Genomic DNA, 23579 nt, shown 5'->3' on the forward strand with positions numbered 1-23579 from the left:
TTGAACATCTGAGTCTACACGTATCTGTTTTTTTTTATTTTTTATTACCAATATTAATCTAGTTATCATAAAACAAAGGGGCAATGTGTGCGTGATCCTGGCAGGGCCGGCCGAATCTAGTCATTAAAAAAACACAAAGACTGTTTGATGAGTTGATTTATCTGAATAAGTTCCGCCGCCTTTACTTGACGCGGTATTGTGGAATGTGTGGTATATTATTTGTTTTTAACGGTTGCTGGTGAAATAAATAAAAAGGTAGAGCACAAGGAGATTATGTTTTGACAAATTTTGTATCTTTAAATTTTCAGAAAATTTACTCAAGTTTAATACGTTTTTATTTAAAAAAAAATAATAATACGAAATTGCGCAATTTTTCATAAATACAGAAACAAATTTTGAAGAATACGATTTCTTAAAAAACCTCCTCACCACCCAAAATAAAGTAAAATTATTTGAAGTACTAACAAAAACATAACAAAATACCAAGCAATGAATTTATTGAATCATAAAACAGTCGCCTGAAAAGTTACGGAGCCAGAAAAACAAGGATGATTATTGGCGAGGAATCTGTGAGAAAGTACCCAGATGTGACTTCGGTGTTTGACGAAACGCTCACCGCGTTCCGTGTTAAGACTGCGCGGTCCACACGGACTGTTCGACGGCACCTGATTATTACAGTCAAAGGGCATTCTCTGATGATATTCAACACATAGAAAACAAATGCTGCCCATTGTCTTGTAGTGTTTAATTATCAGTATGATCATGAATTGCACGTAAATAAAGGGTACTAGTTCAACTTTCGCAATCGTCTGGGCTTGTTGACTCTTCAGCGAAGCTACATCGTTATAGGATGAAAGCACTGCATAGTCTTTCAATATTGTGTTACAGATGTTCACGGCAACCAAACACTATCTTTTCAGTTAACCAAGCTCCCTTTATTAGGAGAGCCTATTGGACTCTGTCTTGAGATTTGGACAAAAAAACTATTCTTATCTATCATTCTAAAAAGTAAACAATTGATATTTTGTGTGTCAGTCAAACAATGCTTGATATAATTTGTTATCAATACTGAACAAGAAACAGACCGAATTAATTCAGCGTTTTTCTTTATTCATGTTTGTGTATAAACCAGTGTGATAATTAATGACACGTCCCCGGGGGTTAGAAAGGCTTCATCAGCCCCCGGCGATCCTCACGATATGTCAGTTTAATTGAGTTTAATTTTCTCGTTGCTAGAAAAATCAATAGAGGACAGCGCTGTCTCATCTCATGCAACAGGTCAGTTTTCCACCTGCCTCGTTAAAACGCCCTCATCGTTTCATTATGCATCGTGTACGTGTCTCTTGCAGATTCTGGGTGTACATGTCACTTCATTTTATTTGTTTCTGGTTGTAAAGCCAATAACTCTAACAAAGAACATAATCACTGTACTGTAGGTAATAACCAAATAGAGAGAAGAACAGTTTGGAAGGTTTAGCTTTATGTATGGGAGGAAAACCTCAGAGAGATATTCAAGGGAATAAAACAACGCAGTCGAAAGGGACAAGGTGTTCAGACGGGATTCGAACAGGGAACTGGAAAGTAATGAAAGATAGGCTCTACACCAACCTGATCATTCAAGACCATTACAAGACTAGTGAGACAAATCATGTGCCAAGCCTCATGAATGATTTACAAACCATAACGGTTTTTTTGTAGAATATTTGTAAGATCATGCAAGCCTATTTTACGGACTGTCGGGGAAATGTTTTATAATATTGTACCAGCTGCAGTTGACTCCTAACCTTGAGCGTTTCGGCTAGGCCCAAACCCTATTTTGCTCACGCATCTAGAATCCCTTTTCCAATGGCAAATCTGTTGACGTCGGAAACAACATTTTATAAATTAAACACAAAGGTGAATATCTGTGACCTAACAGGAAGCCGCAATATTGTGTATCTACAACAAGAAGTTTCACAACATTCAAAAGGCTCTTACATGGATTAATAACGTCCAGTTGCCTTCTGGACATTTAAACCATTTTTCTTTTAAAGTTATAATAAATTATCTTAATTTCAGTTAAACATGTTTTGAATTTTACATTAATTTGATTTGTATTCGACAACAGAGAAACAAGATGAGGCGACAGTAAAGTAGATCGACTCTCCAAATGGCAGATTCGCACTAATAATGTGTTAATTTGGACACTTCATAAGGGCAAGGATTCTAGACGAACGCGTGCCTTCATTATTATATTAATTAGTAACAAAACAGTCTGGAATATTTTGATCGGTGCATGCCATAGGTTTGCACTCAAAGGTCAGAAAGGTGTTAGTAATCAATTTATGATATTCAAGCTGAAATGTATATCATGGGTAATTAACAGCAGTGATGTCTAGCTGGTGTTTGGGAGTGTGAACGCAACGATTTCTGATGTTTGATGAATACAATGTGAAAATCATGGTATTGTAGCTTCGCTGGAGCTACTATTTTACTGTTTATTATAAACTATATTAAAATATCGACAGATAGTTAGTGTGAAACCCAAAAGAAAACTATTTCAATCTAATCCAGTGACGATTGTTAACACGTTATGGCAACTTATGTTCATACATGATGTACATTTTCTTACAAACAAAAGCTTCCTTTTCGGAGAAAAATGATACGTGAAGTTGCAAGTTATAAAGACGGAAGAGTCACCCGGTCCCATACAAAAAAAAGAGGGGAAACAGTGGGGACAATTCTGAAGAAGACAAATAACTCAGGAATGCGTTCTTTTTTTGAAAAACAGTTTCCTGGTCATCCTGATCCCGAAATGGGTCAAGTCCCCTCCGATCTGGAATCCACATCAATGCTGACTTAGGAGTGTCTGGCGTGTATGGTCAGAACCCAAAGCTAGGATTATATTTCTATTGTGATAATGCAATTGCATACCCCCACCACCACCCCCACCCCACCAAAAATAAATAAATAAATAACAATAATAAATAAATAAAAATTAATAAGGCGTGCTCTGTTAATATTTGTCTCTCGAACTGTACTTAATCATAAAATCGGCGCCACCGCTCATCTCTTTGCAAATTGGCCTTTAATGAATTTTACCCCTTATTTATGTTTGCCTGATGAGACTGAATTGCAATTTTCCAATGTTACCCTCATGTTACCCACATGTTAACATCTAGAACTGAAAAACAAAACCATGATATCTGTTTCTTTCACTAAATTTTCCCTGATACTAGTGATGCAAAAAATCAACAAGATTAGCAATGACTGCGCGTATGGCGATAGTGGGTACAGATATTAATCAAAGGAAACAACCTATCATAGCAGCTATATAGTCAACAGAGGGCCGGGGCTAGCATACAAAAGATGCAGCGGTCGGTGTGTTAATCACCCAATCTGGCGACAAAAAAAAACGGGCTAATTGAGCGTTTTCATTTCGTGAAGAGACCTCCATCTTTGCGAGTCAACACTCAATTAGCAGTACAACAACGGTCGTGTACTATGCAGCAGTAGAACAACCGACGTACACCACTGGCACACTATACATATACATGTCAAAATCATACGGTCATGACGGCCGAGAGCAGGGGCAGTAACACCATCAAAATGTCGACTATTCTGTCCATATAGTTTCTAGAGTTGCCCTTTTTCTCCCATTCTTACACGCTAATAATAGAGTCATGTGTGATAGCAATGGTAATCATGTAATGTGTATTTTTCGTGCAGGGTTGAAGTATTTGAAGCATTTGCAAGTTCGTATGATGATCAATAGCTTGCTGAATACATGGGCGTGTGCATTGTTACACGCCGTATACACATAAAGTATGTGAAGAATGCACTCGTTGCCCAATCCCGTTTTTCATCATTTTATGTTTGCGGAAAATAACACATAAATATCAAAATATAGGGGAACTTACCTCTCTTGTTATAACCAGAGTCCATCCTTCAAAGGTTGGAACACTTTTGAAGCTTTTCAGTAGGAGGGAATTTACATAAAAAAGTTGATAACTTGTGCAGACTTCGTGACACGGAATGTTCATTCTTGCGAGGAGAAACTGCATTTTCAACATACTTCAAGTTCCACCTGGATACGAGTGAACTTATGTACACAAATCCTATGTGCGAAGACAGGGTACCCGACTAATGGCCAAAACTTCCGTTTGCCGTTTTTTTTTCCTTATCGTCTGCTAAATTTCTTCTAGGTTAGATTTTCGTCTGAGAGAGGGATTTATTGAATAAATGAACGAGGGGTGTTGTCATATTAACTAAATAGAACAAAACTTCTTTGGTCTTCTGTGTTGGGGTGATGTTCAACAACCCAAAGGGGTTAATTTACCCCCCCCCCCCCAAATTCCCTCTGATTTTAACATGACAAAACAATGATTAAATGTTTACTGGTATATAACGTTTTTGGACTGGCTGTTAAATACAATACAACCGATGGTAGAAATGCTGAAAAGTACTGGATATGAAAAACATTTTCTTTTGTAATTTTCGCTCCTTTATAACGATGATCATCGTTGCCCTACCTACAGTGTTATAAAACTTCCTGAAAGAGCAATTCTGTATTTGTCATCTAGGCCTAACCTCGGTAAAATACGACACAATTTACCGCCGATACTGGTAATAATTTTCGGAACGGTCCTTGCCACCCCTTTTAGCAAAATGGAATCTTCATAATGCGGGACTAAGGAGGTTTTGAGGCATCCTTTGTGAACCAGATTTTGCTTAGCAATACGTTAGCGGGGTACCCGTTGCTATACCAATACGTATCATTTTAGATGGTAACCCATTTCTTCTAAAGGAGATTGTTATTCGTTTAGGTGTACTTACCACCCTTATGAAAATGGGCCACGATTTTGTTGGTCCCGTTTAGGCCTACGCGTTCGAAACAATACAGGTCCTTTTCGAAATCACGGCTTGGAATAATATTAGACCCAGGCTTGGGCCGGCTTCGTCAGTCATTTCGACAAGGCAGAGGCCCAAGCCTGAGCCCAATCTGAGGTTTCGAAAAGGCTATTAAAAACCACTGCCTTTGGAGTTTGGCACCAGCCTTGGCCCGGCATTTATTTTGAAATTCACTTTCGTCACATGGGGGCTTCAAATAAAACGAGAATAAACTAGGGCCCATTTTCATAGAGTTTCTTTTAAGCACAAAAATTAGATGCAAAATTCCACATAATGGTATCTGTGACTGACATCCTGCTAATTTTAGCTTCGCAGACAATGATTGCACAATATTTTCTGCTGAGGCAGCTGTATGAAATTGGGCCTTTAGCTCAAACAAAGCCGAAGTTTCGAGAATTTTTTTTTAATTTAAATTATAGCCTATAACTAGGCCTCATCAATTGGATTGGCCCTATGACTAATATGAATCTTTTTGTTTACAACAATTGAATGTCAAAATTGTGTATGTTGTCACCAGGTTGGCAAATGTATACCCTTTAAAATAAGCATTTTCTAAATATTTCTTTTGTATTGTTGACTTGTTGTTTTTAGTAGCACAACCAATGAGATGTGTAATTTATTGCAGTAAAGGTCGCCTGTACTTTTGTCAACCACTAAAGTGCAAAACTCGCAGCTGTGACGTTGCACAAGGAGTCTAGAGCAACCATCTCAGCACGCATGGATGGGCGTTACGTGATACTCTTTAACATCGCATCTTTGAAGGCATCGGACACTATTGGTAATGACTCCAAATAATTGTTAGCATAAATACTAACTTGGTAGCGGGTACAATGAATGCGGGTACAAAAACTTGTGAGAAACGGCCCCCTCTAAAGTAACATAGTTTTAATTTTGGAGAAAGAGGTAGTTTCTCACTCGAATAAAAGACTTCATCAGCTGAAGCCTATTATTATGCATCTGAAAGCACTCAAAGCTGTGCAACAAGGGTGTCTTTTCTTTCGTTATTCTCTTGCAACTTCGATGCCCAGATTTTCACAGGTTTGTTATTTGATGCATTTGTTGGGATACACCTAATGAGAATACTGGTCTTTGACAATTACCAAAGGTGTCCAGTGCATTTAAAGAAAAGGGATCCAGGAATGGTGACGTATCGAGGACGTCATCGTTTCGCTACCGTGTATAGAAGGTGAACCATGAGGATCTGCACACAATGTGTGAGCTTACGTGATGCAATTAAGGGGTCTTTTACAAAATGGAACAATGGACCCCACAAGGAAATTTTTGGTGCAACATAATAAGATAATTGTTTATAAAAGGGACAACAATCAGGATCCGTAGATGTTGGCTGGGTGTGAATGTGTGACTGGTCAATATTGAAACACACCTTAAACGTCTTTGTTAAAACCAAACCAAACCAGTACATCACCCTCTTCCACATTTTAAAATTATTCCAATATGTATGTATAACCAACGACACAGTCGACGATTAGGGTTGTTTCTAACTGTTATTGTAATCGTAAACAAAAGAAGTTATTCAAACATATACAAATTCCTGCCTTATCACCAACGGCTAAAGTGGGAACAAAGAATAAAAAATGATGAGGAGAATCAACCCAACACTTCAGTGCAGATAAATCTGAGCCATTTTCTATTTCTTGCAAGCTAAAAATATACGAAGCGGCGTATAAAATAATTCTAACAACAACAACAACAGCAAGGTAAATATATATGTTAAGTCACGGCTTACACAGTTGGAATACAGAGCAGAAAACAGGCCTTTTGATTTTATTAAACCCTGTATAGTACTGGACGGTTGGAAAAAATCACGTCACAGCGTCAAACAGGAATACAGCTCCATAGTTTATATACATAGACTGACAACAAGGCCCGAGTATGGATCCGTTTAGAACCAAGCTGTTAACAAGTCCTAACACTGTTGCTCTAGTTTTTTCTTCTTCCTTCTTATTCTTCCTCAAAAAATGACGCTAATCAACTATGTGAGATTTGTTTAAATAATTGTGTTTGTTTGCTGAATACTACACACCATGGTTCTGGCGACCATTTATTTTTTATAACAAGAGTTTAAAAGACTCTTAACAAACGGAGAGGTAGAAATAACAAAGATACGCCCAACAGTTTATTTTGGGATCGTTCGCCATTTTTTCTTCTTTTGAGATCGTTCGCCATTTTTTGATGATGAAATCATATGGATGTCTTTATCATGAAATAAACATCTTTACTCTATTTATATGGACAAATAGATAGTTCTTGCAATAGTCGTAGGCCTATACATACTGTACCAAAAAGTCAGCATTGTCTTGAATGGATAAGTTACCACGAAAAAAAGGCAATATTTACTGGCATATTCTTAGGGTGAATTGTGTAATGTAGTAACACTGAACAACTGTGAACATTGATGCCCGTGGAAAATACTGTAATCTACGCAACATAAGTTAAAATGGAGACGCTGTTTGTTTTTATAATACTCGAATTACATTTATGTACGATATGAAGTAGTCGACTATAGGACAAATCTTCTGTCCAATATGACTGCGGGAAAATATCTGTTCTTAATGTCACTTTCTGAAATATCATTTCAGTATACTTTATGCAGCTTTATAACACAATCGAGGTTCCTTTCCTGTTACGTTTAGTACGTTTTTGTTTGTGTAGCTTTTTCAGCTGGGAAAAAACTTTGCAATTCTCGCTTGCACTCAAAGATGACCCTTTAAGTACGCGATTCGTCATAACAATAACCCATATAAAAGATTCATGCTAGTTTATTGCGAGTGAGATTTGCAGAGTTTCCCCCTTCCTGGGTGGGTGAGTGAAGATGGGCTGTCGGAACCACACGAGGATTAACCTTCACAATGGGGTCTATAGTAATACAACATCTGTAAATTAAGAATTTATGTAAAACCAGCTCTAGGCTTTTAGTTTTCTGTTATCATACATCATTGACCTTTACTCTGCTGAGTGCGTCGAATTAAAATTGCTCATGCACATAATCTGGTAGCACCTCGGTGTGGAGCTGACGATGTATAACTACTGATTGGTCTTGGGTTAAGAGTAAATCGTTGAGATCCGAAAACAAAGCTACAGTATGGCGTACAACTATACACAAAACAATCAGTTAATGTAAACCGAAAAATAAAGTTATGGTTCGTTCTTAACAAAATACTTAAGGAAATAAAAATATAAAAAGGTATACATGCAATAAAAAATAAAAAACAGCCCTATTTGTAATTCGGGTTTACTGGAGCAAACTATAGGCAACTGCTGGGGAAAATCTAGTCTACAAAAAAGTCCAGTAAATGAAGCAAGTAATTCGTTAAAAAATAATATACAATTCAAATCTGTAGAAACCACATCCCAAAACAGAAAACACAATACTATAAAGAGGGACTCAACCGTTGAATATGACGTGTTTTACATCGTATGCAATTTTAGAAGGGTAGGCCTACGATGAATCAGTTACAATGATGATTGTGACGCAGAAATAACCCATATATAATTAATTCCCGTTAAACCCCACTTTGGTTTGAGCGTGGTTTTTTTACAAAAAAGGGAAAAAGGGAAAAAAGGAAACGATGTGTGCTTTGTGATAAAGATTTCATATTGTAATTTTTGCGGTTTTCTGAAGAAATACGAATGGCAGACCTACATTGGGGCTTGGATAAGGGATAAGGGCTTGAGCCCCGTCAGTTAATTAGAAAACATGTGATATCCTTATTTGGCTTCAAACTTGCGGGTTGAGCCCAAACGGTAGACTAAGCCAAATCCGTAATAGTGTTCGGAAACAATATTTGAAAAAAAATACTGATGTGTAGAATATAAAATAATTGTTACCTTTGTTCGTTTTACCCAGGGAATGATGCAAAGTTAACCAGTTGTCATTAGCTTATTTAGAGTGTTAATTAAAGGCAGCATGATCGAGGGAAAATTGTTCGTGATAATTTTCTCCAAAGTCTCGATATTCGTTAATTGGTACTTAAATTTAATGATCTCTTTTATAAAAAGCAGTTATTTTTTCTTCTTGTTTAACACACAATATAAAATTAATTATGTCTAAAACCTACTCTGCTTTCTATTAAACGTTGTTATTACTTACAAAAAAAACAAGAAATCAAGATAAAAATACCCAACTTCAATTTAATTTTACATAAAACTGGAAAAAAATGACAAGGCAAGTGGGTAAAGATATTTGTTTTTAAACCAAAAGAAAATGGCAAGAATGGTGGACTACAAATTGTATTCACAACTTCATCGACTGCTATTGTTAAGTTCTCTATTATTATTTGAACAAATGTACACATGCAGCAGCATTTTAATATTTTTATGCAGAAGTGCTACCGGATGCATTAAAGTTAAACATCTGTGTCTAATTTATACTAAGTTAAAATTAAGCAGAATCTCTACTAAAAAAAAAGAAAAAAATAACTTCTAGACGATGCCCTTCTACTGTAAACCTATTTTGTTTATAATTTTGTAGAGTAACTACGGTAACACCACAATGTATCACCTACAAGATACCCCTTTGTATTATTTTCATTAGTAAACTTATAAAAAAAATCACAAACACGAATAGCACCAATGTTGAGACAGCATCCCTTGGAGTCATCCGAGACAGACAACAGGTAGAGGGATGCTTCCGGAATACAGCTGCTGCCTGCGCTCTTAGTTAAAGCACACGGGACCCGCCTTGTAGCCAAATCTTTGAGACTTTGTTCCGAAGTCACGAGCTGCAAAGTCCATAATTGGAAGCTGTTGCAGCTTAGTGGTGGTGATTTGTAGGACAGTCTCTCCCTTACCAGGCTTGTCCTAGTATCAAAGAGAGAATGGCGACAGGTGAATTTATGAATGTCAATTGAACCGAAACGGTGAGGCAATTCATTCCAACTCAGGATATATTTAACCTTATTCTATGCCCCCCCCCCCCTTTCTGATCAGTGTAGAAAAAGTTCCCAAAAAGGGCATGGTCGTCGTCATCCAAACTATTTCAATTAGGTTTGCGTCTTCGCTGATGACTTCTGCTTGGCGGGTGCTCAGGGAGGACTGCTCAAGAGTTTAGTTGCCTCTTGACAAAATGATCCAGAAAATTGTTCGTATCCTGCCACTACTTTTTCACTCATTTTTTACCAAAATATCTCACTGAGTAATTAGTTGTGAATTTATTTCATAACGAATGAAACGGTGGTTACAGGTTACGGAAACGTTTTTTTCCTAAATGATCCTTCTACCATTGCACACAAGGTATAAGATCGGGTAGAAGTGTTTAAACAAAGTCACCAATAAAGACCCCTTACCTTGCAATTATCTAGAAGGACTTCAGGTTCCATGGTTGATCCATACGCGAACTCCTCTTCATTAGCTCCCTGTAGTTTGATGGCGTTATCAAACGAACCCAGTGACTTATCGAACCAACCAGCACTACGGCTGCACATGTAGGTGAAATTCTGTGTAGCTTGGGTGCTGAGGAGGCGTAGGAAGGTCAGCTGGACGGTGCTGATACTCTTGTAGGTCAACTACAGAAACAAATGTAAGAAAAGGAGTTATTATTTGTGGTTTTACAGCATTTACGTAGCTCTGACCTGTCAGTATACTCCCCTTTATCCAACCACTGGCTCTTGCCACAAAACTCTACGACTGTGGAGACTTATTAAACCCTTTCCATATACGAGAGCAATTTAGCAATGCTACCTTGCCAAACCTACTGTGTAAAAGGGACTTTTTGGGATAGGCTTGTTTGCTAAATGAACAATTTCACAAATACACAGGAAGTTCCCACTAACTTACATACATCGGTCCATCATGCATCCATCCCCTTCTCTTTAGCCATTTACACATGACATCAATTTAACATGGGTCCCTTGCTAACTTTGTCGTGTGAAAGAGCTTTAGTCGTCAGTACACAAACATGGAAGGTATGAAACTTTGTGGCAGTCAATGGTATTATATGAAGGCTAAATGCATCTTGCAGCTTACAAAAGTTCCCTCATTCAACAGAGGATTATTTGTATGATACATGTGGGGGGGGGGGGGTCTTAGGGGTCATGTTATCCTTTTTTATTTTTTTAAAATATGCATCTGAAGTTTCGTCAAGAGGGCAACTGGGGTACAAGAAAATTGATGGGGTGCATATGTGCTGGACCACGAATCTAGGTCGGGTAATATGTGTCATCTACCGGTTCTTAAATCACACTCACTGGGTCCACTTTAGTGTCACTGAACCATGCACCAGGTTGAGCCTTTCGGTAACCCCGCATCTAGAAAAGAGACATCACAAGTTAAATATAAAGCTATCATTAATCAATCAGATATCACTGACAGAATGTACACAGTAGACCGGATATTAATAATACAACATACAATAACATGGATGAATTGTTGATATAGTTCCTGATGCCTGCATGATTGTTAAACTCTACTAATCAATCAAAAATTGATTTAACTTTCAACTTTTTGAAAAGGTACTGATTACACTGCATAATGTATTCTTTTCAGATTGAAAGTTGCGTTTATTTTCTCATTTTTATCACAATATTATTGTAAGCGAAAAAATGGCGTGAACAAAACGTACGCCAGAATAATTGCTCCATCTGTGGCTGCTGTCAACAATGTATCACCATACTTTTTGAAAGCAGTTTTGGGCAAACAATGAACTCACCAGATGGCAAGACCTAATAGGGCTGACTTATTGTTTGATATATTACTGTTATGATAGTTATTATTTGGTACATCTTTTGATTTATGGGACCATTAAGGCTTAATTGGTGTCAACTGTATACATAATTATATAAGGGCTGCTGCAAATAGAAACATAAACAATTAAATAAATAAACGGGGAAAAGGAAAGGGACAAAAAAAATTCCCCATGAATGGACTTCTATCAAGTGAGCAATCATTTTTGTCTTAACATTCATTAAAAATAGTCAGTGCCCTTTGTTCGTTGAAATACATTGCTTAGTTATTGTAATATTGAACAAGGGAGACACAACAAATATTTTGGCAGCACTGCGAATTCTCAGGAATGGTGAAATTACAAAGATATGATTTTTGTGTAACTCAAAAGCTGTAGACTGCATATTTATCTTTAGTTGTCCAGAACCACCACAAAGAAGTCTGCAGAGAGCATTCCCTTGTAATGATTATTATGCCTACTTGTGTTTATTTGATTCAAAGCAAAGTTTGGAACCAAAATAAGTTTATCTTTATATATATATATATTTTTAAACTCTGTGTTTTTTATCATTTCTATCGGTAGCGTTGCTAACCGTAATCACAAGAAAATACATGCTAACTTTCCTGTGCTTACTATAAGCAAATAAATGACTAACAATGCAAATCCATGATTAGAGAAAGTGCACACTTGCTACTGTTTAACACCTGCTGCAGTAAGCAGAACAAAATTGCTTACCGTTAAGCAGCTCTATCAAATTGTGGCCCTGTTTCATAGAGCAGTGATACTAAGCGTTTTCTTTTATTGTAAAGAGGCATTGTTATTCCTCATTTAATTTTGACACTAGTGTAGAAACTCAGTCGATGGGTTGAACCCTTGGTCATGCATGGTAATGGGTTAGTGCTTTACACTTATACAGTAAAACCTATCAATTAGTGCCACCACCCCAATCAGCCCCCCCCCCCCCCCCCCACAGAAAGCAATTTTGTTTTCTGTACATCAAAATTGCCATCCTAAAAAATGTTCCTGATGTTCTTTTTAAAAATGATTTCCTCTTTTAAATCGATGGAGTAACAGGCAATTTGAATTCAAGCCATGTAGCTGGGACTGAGCGGGCTGGGTGCTTAATTTATAGGTGCATTATTTGTTCATATTAATACATTCATCATTCAAACACAATGCGATGCAATGGATCGTCTCTTGATCGTACTTTGATCGTGACAAGGGAAATAAATCTTGTTGATCATGGAAGAAAAAACAACAACAACAACAAATACAAGAGAAGTCTCAAATTTGTGTACCACGTCATCAAACGCTGCGATGAAATCCTCAGACTTGGGGGCACAGATGTAATATACAATGCACATAGGAGAGAAAAAAAGAGGAAAAGAAACAAGATTCCAAAAAACAGGTTAATATTAACACTCTTAGAATAATATTAAAAGCCAAGATGCTTATTAAGAAAGTTTGGGTGGGAAGAGAGGATATGCGAAGGGGTTAACTCATTGGAGAAATATACAACAAAGAAATGAACATAGACACGGAATGAGCACGGAGGAATTAAGGAGAAACATAGACTTTTGGATGAAAAGTAAAACAATGAAATGGGAATATTATAACAAATGGTTGGAACGTCAGGGAAATGGTCAACCATCAAGTTGCATCTATTGTAATTAAGTAGTAGAAATTTGAACTAAACAATGGGGGAAAATTATGCTTAAAATTAAAGTCTATACATGAAATACAATGATTGCAATGCATTTGAATGAAAATGAAATCATGTGCCCACAAAATGTGTTTTAAATGCAATAGCTTAAAAGGCAAAACTTATAAATGTGAAAGTGTTTTAATGAAACTAAAGCAGTCTTTGCTAAAAATTGATTGGGAAAATGCATGAAAGAAATGTCAAAAACAAGGATGGGTTTTTAGAGAACAGGACATTCGGACAATGCACTGAGGGGTAAAACTGGCGTAGGGAAAGAAAGAATAACACATCTATTTAACAAAAAATTAATATTAATATAATAAAATACAATCCATAAATGAAAAATCAAACAAGAGTTAATCAGCCTCGAATAATATCAGCTTATTCACTAATTGTTTTATCTGAACATGCATTCATCAGCCACTTGCAATAATCTAAACTTAAACTTCCTCAGAGTTGCTTTGGAATGTTTGCATCTCCAATTTGAAAGTCTTTTCCTTTTAGTTAGAACTTATAATTTGTTAGGAAATGGATTGCCCGACTGTGTTCTTCCGACAGGGAAAACAAACTTGTTTAAAATGTGATCTTAGATAGTTTGATTTCAGAATAACGGGTGTCATACCTCAGCCCGACTGATAAATAGAACCCTTGCATTTGAAGTCTAAACAGCGCCCTCTGAGGTCAATCAAGACCTATCATTGGCTGAGAGTTGTGCGCAGTGCGTATTGTTTGACCTCAGCAATATATGCAAAATAGAGTAGAGCTTGGTATTGGGAAATTCCCATTGGTATTGCAACTTATTTGGGTCAGCCAATTTCTGACCCATTATAGTAATTGCTGGGTGCTTTGTCAAGGAGACGATGCCGCAACAAACCAGGAGTACACAATAATGTTTTTGAAAAGGAGATGAAGATGATATTTTATTTTCAAATTCCTTCTTAACAGAGCCCCCAGTAGTACCTACATGTAGATGCAAACATGAATTTGATCCCCTTAGACGGTTACATCTTGAGATGATGAACACTTTCTGATATATCCAGGATGCATTTTGATTTCACAAAAAACTTCTTTGACATTTCCACAACCTTGTTGTTCTTTTGAAAAATAATATTTAAAAAAAGTATTCACAAACAGGAGCTGTTGTTTTTAGCGTAGCATTATGAGATTAAAGCAAAGCATGCCAGAGTTTTCGTACCTCGCTCTCATCCTGGTCAGGGTAGATACACGTCTCTCCTTCAGCCGTCATGTTACAGAAGACCTCCAAGGCGTCCTTAGTACATCCCTGATTGGGATCAATCCAGTAATGACCTAAAACACATCAAAAGAAAACACTTTCAAATCTTCTAGTTTACGGGAACAAAGGCACTGGATACTTTTGTTTATTACTCAAAATATATCTTAGCATAAAAACTTACTTTGTAATGAGCAATGGAGAGCTATTGATAGTATAAAACATTGTGTAGTTTTCAGAAGTACTAAAGGCACTGGATACATTAGGTAATTACTCAAACCAAGAATAAAAACTTACTTGGTAACGAGCAACAGAGAACTGTTGATTTTATAAAACATTATGAGAAATGTAGTTTTTTATAAAGAGGTATTTTTCACTAAATATTTGAATCTGAGAAAGACTTCAGACCTAAAAACGCTCTCTTGTGCATCTAAAAACACAAATTTGTGCAACAAGGGTGTTTTTATCTTCTTGTGGGAGTTTGCCGAGTTTCCTTGATAGAAAGATCATCTATCTTGTATAATATTTGTTGTTCTTTTTTAATAAAGCATACCATCCTTGAAGTCTTTGTGGCTAAGGTAAAGATCTTTGCATGTCCTGGCTGGGTTTTTGATGGTTCCGATTGGGTTCTTCATCTGTTCCATTTCTTCTTTTAAAGCACGCAGGGAGGTGAAAAGTTGAACCAAGGCTTCCATGTAGGCCTATTGAAAAATCAAACCAAAAACAAAAGTTTACAATTTTGTTTATAACCAACACTGTTGTGTGATAATTATTCACTATTTTTACTCAATGCCTTCCCGAGTCCTTGGGGAAAACAATCCACAGGCATATTACACAGGTGGGATTCGAACCCTGCATGACCCCATGCCAATTCAAGAAAAGGTGTCTTGCAACAAAACCACCAAACAGATCAGGGCCCAATTTCATAAAGCCTTCAATCATTATAAACTTGTTAAGCACAGACAAATCTGCTCAACAGAAACTGGTTACCACCCCAAATTCTATAAAGTGTACATTACTGCAGCTGGTGCCCCACTCATGTTTTGCTTATAGCACAGAAATCTGTTTTCTGCTAATCAGCTTTATGAAGCTGGGCACTGGTGATAAGGGGCTAGTTCCGATCCTGAGGAACTCAAGTTCCTTCCCATATATAAAACATTCCTTCACTTTTGTTCAAATTTTCTTTTTTTATGGAATTTATACAAAAAGCAGGTTGACCTACTTCTGGTAATTCTCCGTAATCAAAATAAAAGTAGTCCTCAGCATTTTCCGGAATTTGGTTGTCTTCAAAGTCAGTACCAGCAGCATTGGGATCATCACCAGCTTCTCGTCTTCTTCTCTTGACTTCGCCTGTGTAGCTGCTGCTACTATCCAGTCCCCCAGGTCCTCCACCTCCTCCCTCGTTAGGTGCAGCAGTGTAGGGTGCATAGGTACCTCCTGGGAGCTCATCAGGGTAGAAACCAGGGTACAGGTCTGGGCGGATGTTTAAGATGCCCTGGTCGAGTAGAGCTTGGAGGTACTAAAATTGAAATGGGTTAAATTGGTAGTTAATATAAAACCCTAAGTAGACCTCCACTGTTAAGTAACTTGTGTTTACAGTTTAAAAAAAAGGTGTTAAATCAGTTGTTCTAATAGCATAAAATAGTGTGGACCTTGACTTTTAGTATGACTGAAAACAAAAGTTTTTAAATAAATGATTGAGTTCTACTTTGAAAGTGATCAATGTGAATGACACTGAAATGATCTTGCGAGTAATCCTTTGTAGGTATATCTTTTGCAAGTGGCACTTGTAATTAAAAGTCAGTGCGATAATGGCCATGTTGTGGGTAGTTTTGTTGAATTAAGTAGACCCGCTTTTTGTTTGTAAAGCATGTTTTGGTTGGAATCAAAGTTTGAACACTCACCTCAGCACTTGCTTCTGGTCCCTAAAATAAAAAAGAGGAACAACTTGTTAAATTTGTTGTACATTTTGTTTAAAATGAAAAAACAGACAATAAAATTGTTTGGTTATTTCTTTGTGGTAAATTATCCTTGCTTTATTTATTCTATTTGATGAAAATGTAATTTTATACTCACTGGAGGTCCTGGAGGTCCCTGCAGGTCAATAAAAAATGGGAAGAAAAATTTGCATTAATTACGATCGTAATAATAATGATGATAAAAGGGATTCATGGTTGTTACACCAGGGGTGGATCTCACAAACAGTTTAGACTAGTCTTATCTCGAGTTAGGACGAGTTACTCGTCATAATAACTCGTCCTAACTTAGCCTCAGTCTTAATTTTTGAATAACTCCTAAAGAGTCCTAGGACTAGTCCTAAGTTAAGACTATCTTTGTGAAATAGTCCCCATGTTAGTAAGGTACAAATAGTACTCTGATTATTCTACAAAAAATATCAACTTTAGGTCAAGACAGAACAGAAATACATTGAACAAAAAGAAGAATTCAAGACAAATGATTTAAATGATGTTCTGAACTTACCGCGGGTCCTAGATCACCCTTTGGTCCATAGTCACCTCGGATACCAGATGGCCCAGGGGGGCCAGGGACACCCTGTTAGAACAATCAAACAAAAATATTATTAGTCTTGTATAATTATCTGCTTTTATTGATTTGATAGTGTACCCTAGTTTCTAAGTGGGGCAACAGATCTACGAATTATAGTATGTATTTGCTTTTGCATCTCAAGGTATTTTGTCTTGTATTTTGTTTTAAACTGTTATGGCATAATCATCGTATAATGCAGTCAGAACACTTATCATAATTTACAATACCATTCACCGCTTAAATTGTTGTGGTGCTGTTATTGAGAAAAGTGGAGCTACAATTTTTCTTTTTTAAACAAACCGTATAAAGCTCAGAATCCGCTTAAAAAATGCGGCCAAGGCGCTTCACACAAACATATTGGTAAGAAGTTTAAAATGCACAACTGAAGAAACAAACATTACTTCAAAAGTACAGTTATATGTCAAAAACATTATGTTAACAAGATCTTAGAGTTAACGAGATCTTAGAGTTAGTGAAATCTTACCCGAACACCAGGTGGTCCTTCGGGTCCCATAGGTCCTTGTGGTCCTTCAACACCCTAAGAAGGAAATCAACAAATAACTTCAGTTACAAAAAGGTGTATTGAAAAGATATACCTTAAGTGTGACAGCCTTAAGGTGTATTGAAAAGATATACCTTAAGTCTGACAGCCTTATGCACACCTCATGGCATACGTCATGGTGTATGGAAGACTTTAAAATGACCAGTAGAAAGAAAATACCATTGCAGTAAAAAGAAATACCATTCAAAGTGTATACAGAGTGAGTTCAACAACTAGTTATAACAAGATTTAGAAATTGTATACACTTGGCTTGAAAGCTAAGACAAAATTACAAAAAGCTTCAACATGGGTCATTTTGTAGATCATAGCAAATGAATTTTTAAAAACTGCTTATATAATAGTAATACCCTAATATAGTTTGCAGAAGCTGAGTTACACAAAACTATAGTGCAATGACTAGTTATAAAGAGACAAGCTAAACTTGGAATGAAGAGAAGGAAAATTAGTGATTTTGAAGATGAGGACAACAAAACTGATCCTGTGCAGATTGTTTACAGAACCAAAAGTTTCAAATATCATTTTAGGAAAAAGGAAAATATAAAAAGATAAAAAACAAGACATGACTTGAATTTATGTACTTGGTAAAGGCTAGGTCCAAAATAAACGGTAACGCTTTATGTTAAGTAACAAACCACTGAAAAATAGTGCTATATTGTTGGCTGTGGCTACAGCTACAACAGTTGCTAAGGGTGTTGCTAATGACATCTTATACAAAGCATGATAAAGCAGCAATAGGCCGAAGCCATAGCCGGCAACTATTGAATCATAAATCCAAACCTGTTCTCCTCGAGGTCCTCTTGGTCCAGATTCACCTTGTTCTCCCTTATCACCCTTCTCCCCAGGGTCTCCTATTTCTCCAGTCAATCCCATCAAACCAATATCACCCTAAAAAAACAAGATTATTCCCAATGAAGCACAAATTATCAGAGATTGAAATTAAATACATCATGTACGGAGGGCAGGCTGGTCTAAGATTTGAGATATTTTACAACCAGTCCCCTACTTCATAGAGCTGTTTAAGCATAAAAACAATTATGCTCACCAGATTTAGGTTACCAGCTAAAAAGCATGTCACGTGTACCATTTGTGACTGGTAACCTGCTCACTTTTGCTTAGCAGAAATTTGCTAAGCAAAATTGTGCCCTTCTTATTTTATGGAGTGATAGCAACCATTCAAAGTACCTGCCATTCCTACAGTGCCAGGCCCATGGGATGGTGTTTGGCACAAGACAGCGTTGGCACAAGATTGTGTTTGGCACAAGATGGTGTTTGGCACAAGACGGTGTTTGGCACAAGATGGTGTTTGGCACAAGACGGTGTTTGGCACAAGACGGTGTTTGGCACAAGACGGTATTTGGCACAAGACGGAATTTGGCACAAGACGGTATTTGGCACAAGACGGTGTTTGGCACAAGACGGTGTTTGGCACAAGACGGAATTTGGCACAAGACGGTGTTTGGCACAAGACGGTGTTTGGCACAAGACAGCGTCTCTACAGTCCAACCGAAACACCTAATGTTTTATCTTCCAGCTAACAGAATGACAGACTCACCTTTGGTCCAATTGGACCTGGATCACCTGTTAAGCCACGTGGACCCTCTGGACCCTGAGTAAAAGTAACAACAGTCAGTCATTTATTAATTTTGTTTAATTTTGTTCAATATATTTGCAATTGGTCAAAACTTTTGTTTGACGGCATTTCGGGCAGATAAAAAACTACTTCAATTAGATATGCCCATTATGCAGTTGTGAACATTTTATTTAGGTATTTTGCCTCTGAACTCCACTTTGATGAGTTGAAACTTACCATTGGTCCTTGTGGACCTCCTTGTCCTTGTGGTCCTTGCTCTCCTGGGTCACCCTATGGAATCAGACAGGGAAGTACATCTTATTAGTGTTTATACTATTATATTACTTTGAGAATTCAAGAAGAAAGGCTTGTGTGAAGACTCTTATACAACCACTTGTACTCATCTCGGATTATGAAAATATTCGGCAGAAATCCATCTGACCACTGGAAATAGATTTGATTTTCTCCTCATGGCATTTTGATTCACCAAAGCTTGGGCATATTGCAAGAAGAGAAGCAGTGCATATCTTGTTTTTCAGACAACCATGGGACGGTGGACAACCTAATGGACTTAAGAGAGAGAAAAGCTTGTATTTTTCTGAAGGAAGAAAGAGGAATGCCAGGAGGAAGTTACTGACTTACCTCAGGTCCTGAGAGACCTCTGATGCCCTGGGGTCCCTGTGGTCCTGGCTCACCCTTAATAAACAAACAGAAAATAGACAGATTATAAAAGTTAGCTGTTATCATGGTGGGTATTTTCCAAACCTCGGCTCCAGTTCCAGCTCTAGCTCTAGCTGTGTACATTCTGCACAGTGTTTCCAACATCAAAGAGAGCCTGGAGACAGAGATGGAGCCTAAGCCGATATTTGGAAAATACCCTATGTCAAAGTCCATTGACACCTTGTAATTATTATTATTGGTTTATTCACACCATATTGCAGCTTGAAGGCTGAATTGCACAGTGGTTAACGTACATGTAGGTAAAAAAAAGTAGGTCAATACACAGGAGGAAATTAAGAAATTTCATAGTCTATAAAACCTATAAAGCGTCAAGTTGTCTAAATACAAAAATAAAAATCAATAATTGAGATTGAACTCACGGGTATGCCAGGTGGTCCTGGATCTCCTCGGATACCTGGGGGTCCCATGTCTCCTGTGTCACCCTTAGGGCCTTGCTCACCAGGAGCTCCGTTTAGACCAGGTTTACCCTGTCAATAAAGATAAACAACCAATTAAAAGCATCCAAAGATGGCGTTAATGCAGCCATGAGTCTTCTATAGGATTGATTATTAAAGGCACAGAACACTTCTGGTAATTACTCAAAATACTTTTTAGCATAAAAAACTTACTTGGTATAATAAGCAATGGAGTGCTGTTGATAGTATAAAACATTGTGAGAAACGGCTCCCTCTGAAGTATCATAGTTTTTGAGAAAGAGGTAATTTCTAACTCAAATATTAAAATTGTTGCCACTTCGATGACCATTTGAGCTCAAATTTTCACAGGTTTCTTATTGTATGCATATGTTGATATACACCAAGAGTGAATAATGTTTCTTTGACAATTACCAATAGTGTCCAGTGCTTTTAAAGCAGCTTCTTTATCTTACTGATAAAAAGAGAAGCTGCATAACGTTTATGTTCTATTTGGATTAACCCAAGAAAAAAGGACAAAATAAATTCCAAACTTACCGGTTTCCCTCGAGGTCCAGTATGTCCAATATCTCCAGGTGGACCTTGAGGTCCCTTCAATCCAAAAACACAAATAATAATAATCAGGTCACAATATATATATTTTTTTTTATTTCAGTCTATTTATAAATACAAAAAGTAGTTATATTTTGTTTTTAGGTTTCGAGTAGGAGAACCATATGAATTGTTATCAAATGAAGTAAAGTAAACCACTCTTTTGTCTTGCTTCAAGTATCGTACCTCTAAGAAGCTCTGTAGTATTATTAGTTCTATTATTAAAACTATAGTCACAAAAGATTGATTTAAACAAATCCTATAAAAAGAGGGTGAGTAAAACCATGGGTAAAACTAGATTTGGTTTTCTGAATTCTAAACAATTAGAGCATAACAATAGGAACATTGAGTTGTCAACCAACGGTTCTTTTCAGGCCCAACACTACTCCAAAGTGATTTTCATCATGATGCTCTGTCAAACCTCTCATATAGTTACTGAATTTTAAAAGTTTTGTTTTTACTTACCGGGCGTCCTGGATCACCATCTTCTCCATCCTCCCCTGGGTCTCCTGGAACTCCCTTCAAGGAAAAAAAGAAAAAAACATAAAAACATATTCAGTCAAATGTCACCTACAACAGGCCTGCTACACTCAGTGACACTGAGGTCTTGGACTCAGTTGCCCCGCGTTTTTGCTTTGATGGCATCCCCATAATGTGGAAAGTTCACCTCCACTGCTACATGAACGTCTGGGGAGGAGCTAAAGTGTGGTATGATCTCTGTGTGGACCTAACAAAACGCAGTCGCTAGAAAATGTGTCTGTTTTTACATCCACAGAGTTTCTTAGAATAGGGGCTTGCATATGTTAACTCAAGTTTGAATTGGTTTTAAGTACTAAATGAAATGAAATGAAAGATGAGACTTACGGGTTGTCCTGGTGTGCCTGGGTCTCCTGGTTCACCTGGAAATCCAATTGGGCCCTGTGGAGAAAAATAAAACAATTCAAGCAAATTAATAACTATTTTCACAAATAAATCATTATTTCCACAAATTAATCATTTATTATAACCACCAACTCTCAACTAGCTCAACGGTTTACCCTCAAGTCCTTGAGGTCCTTCAGGTCCTGGAGGACCATTGGGTCTAGGGAATCCTGGCAAGAGAAAACGCCCTATCTACCCAATTCTAGGTGACTTACCGGGTTACCCTTGGGTCCTTGAGGTCCTTCAGGTCCTGGTGGACCATTGGGTCTAGGGAATCCTGGCAAGACAAAACGCCCTATCTACCCAATTCTAGGTGACTTACCGGGTTACCCTTGGGTCCTTGAGGTCCTTCAGGTCCTGGTGGACCATTTGGTCCGGGGAATCCTGGTGATCCTGGTTCTCCTTTGTTTCCTGCGTCTCCCTTAGCTCCCTGACAACACAAACACCAAAACAAACATTATCACATCATTTATGCTGCAAATTAAAATAATAATTTGATCATAACTACCTTCTTTATACTAGATGGAAATTTCCATCGGGGATCAAGAATATTAATTTTGGTTCTACCGATATACACTAGTGTGTGTTAGCACTGTATACTCAGTACATTCCAAGCGGTGAAAAACATCACAGGCATATTACTTGGGTGGGATTCGAACCCACAAACTTTATCTATTTGTTGTACACTCAAGTTAGGTTTTCCAACACTGTGTAATAAAACTAGTCCAAACATGTAGAGAAGCTCTTCAGTCCTAAATTTGTAAACTGATTAAGAGCTTGAACCAGGGAGGGAGAAACTCCAGTAAATGTTTATTTGTTCAACCCAAATCATTAAAATATTTTATCCCTGTAAGTTTCCCTTGTGGTTTATTATATAATTTTTTTTTTAACTGTCAGGTCACAAAACTCTGAGACCAAAACTGGAGCAAGAGACTCACACACAATACCCTCAAGTGACTGTACATGTCCACTGCATTTAATCTTGTCCCATCGGTCAAAAGAACTTGCCCTTTTTTGACACATAATGCTCAATGCAACACTAAACATTTGCAAGACAGGTACATGATCAATATGTATGCACCCTCACAGCAGTACTGCCTCACAGCAATCATCCTGGCTCGAGACACTTGTTGCAAACAAAACTCTGGGATTAACATGAGTTGAAAGATAATTGAAAATACAAACCTGTGGACCATCTCTTCCTGAACGGCCTGGTATCCCAACAGATCCCTTCTCACCCTAAAATTGCGTAAACAAACAACAACAATTATTATTGTGATTTCCTTTTTTTTTCAAAATCTCCATTCCTATCATAGGTTAGTATTTCAGAAGATGGGTCAAATTGAGTGGAAATCTAGAAGAATGCAGGATTGGCTAAAAATGTGCACTGGACCAGAAATGCTTTTACGAGACCAGAATTAAAATAAGTAAAGATCTTGTGGACATAGTTAAACTATTTTTAATTTAACAAGCATGAAGTCATGTCTTCTAAGATTGATCTTATTTATCTTCTTAGATACTAAGTAATCTTCAAGTGAGAGGTATTTATCAGATATTTGTTGTTAAAAGTATTACACTGTGAGGTATCGTCTAGTCATAAGTGTAGTGGCCCGATGCTTAAATCACTGGCCTCTGGCGTGTGATCCCATGTACAATTCGATCCCTGTCAAGTATTGTTTGAAAGGGAATTTTTTAAAAACATCTGGCAGCTTTATATTGATCAGATTTG

General features: G+C 37.3%; 1 protein-coding gene across 2 annotated transcripts in view; it reads right to left on the minus strand.

Annotated features, from left to right (window-relative positions):
* Positions 1–5977: 5977 nt before the first annotated feature.
* LOC139948049 (uncharacterized) overlaps positions 5978–23579 on the minus strand; it is a 65643-nt gene continuing 48041 nt past the window's right edge. Inside the window, exons 43-63 of one of the 2 annotated variants that reach the window (XM_071946049.1) lie at positions 23036–23089; positions 22173–22280; positions 21794–21847; positions 21395–21448; positions 20876–20929; positions 20285–20392; positions 19827–19880; positions 19422–19475; positions 19167–19220; positions 18392–18499; positions 17537–17590; positions 16987–17058; positions 16582–16599; positions 16410–16430; positions 15728–16024; positions 15059–15206; positions 14470–14582; positions 12871–12903; positions 11097–11156; positions 10197–10415; positions 5978–9711 (exon numbers count right to left, since the gene is read on the minus strand). In XM_071946049.1, coding sequence (XP_071802150.1) covers positions 9568–9711; positions 10197–10415; positions 11097–11156; positions 12871–12903; positions 14470–14582; positions 15059–15206; positions 15728–16024; positions 16410–16430; positions 16582–16599; positions 16987–17058; positions 17537–17590; positions 18392–18499; positions 19167–19220; positions 19422–19475; positions 19827–19880; positions 20285–20392; positions 20876–20929; positions 21395–21448; positions 21794–21847; positions 22173–22280; positions 23036–23089 — 1881 coding nt within the window. In that variant the 3' untranslated portion in view covers positions 5978–9567. The remainder of the gene's footprint in view (positions 9712–10196; positions 10416–11096; positions 11157–12870; positions 12904–14469; positions 14583–15058; positions 15207–15727; positions 16025–16409; positions 16431–16581; positions 16600–16986; positions 17059–17536; positions 17591–18391; positions 18500–19166; positions 19221–19421; positions 19476–19826; positions 19881–20284; positions 20393–20875; positions 20930–21394; positions 21449–21793; positions 21848–22172; positions 22281–23035; positions 23090–23579) is intronic. The other variant, XM_071946050.1, reaches the window with a different exon arrangement.

The sequence above is a fragment of the Asterias amurensis genome, chromosome 15, assembly GCF_032118995.1.
Source record: "Asterias amurensis chromosome 15, ASM3211899v1".
Taxonomy (NCBI): domain Eukaryota; kingdom Metazoa; phylum Echinodermata; class Asteroidea; order Forcipulatida; family Asteriidae; genus Asterias; species Asterias amurensis.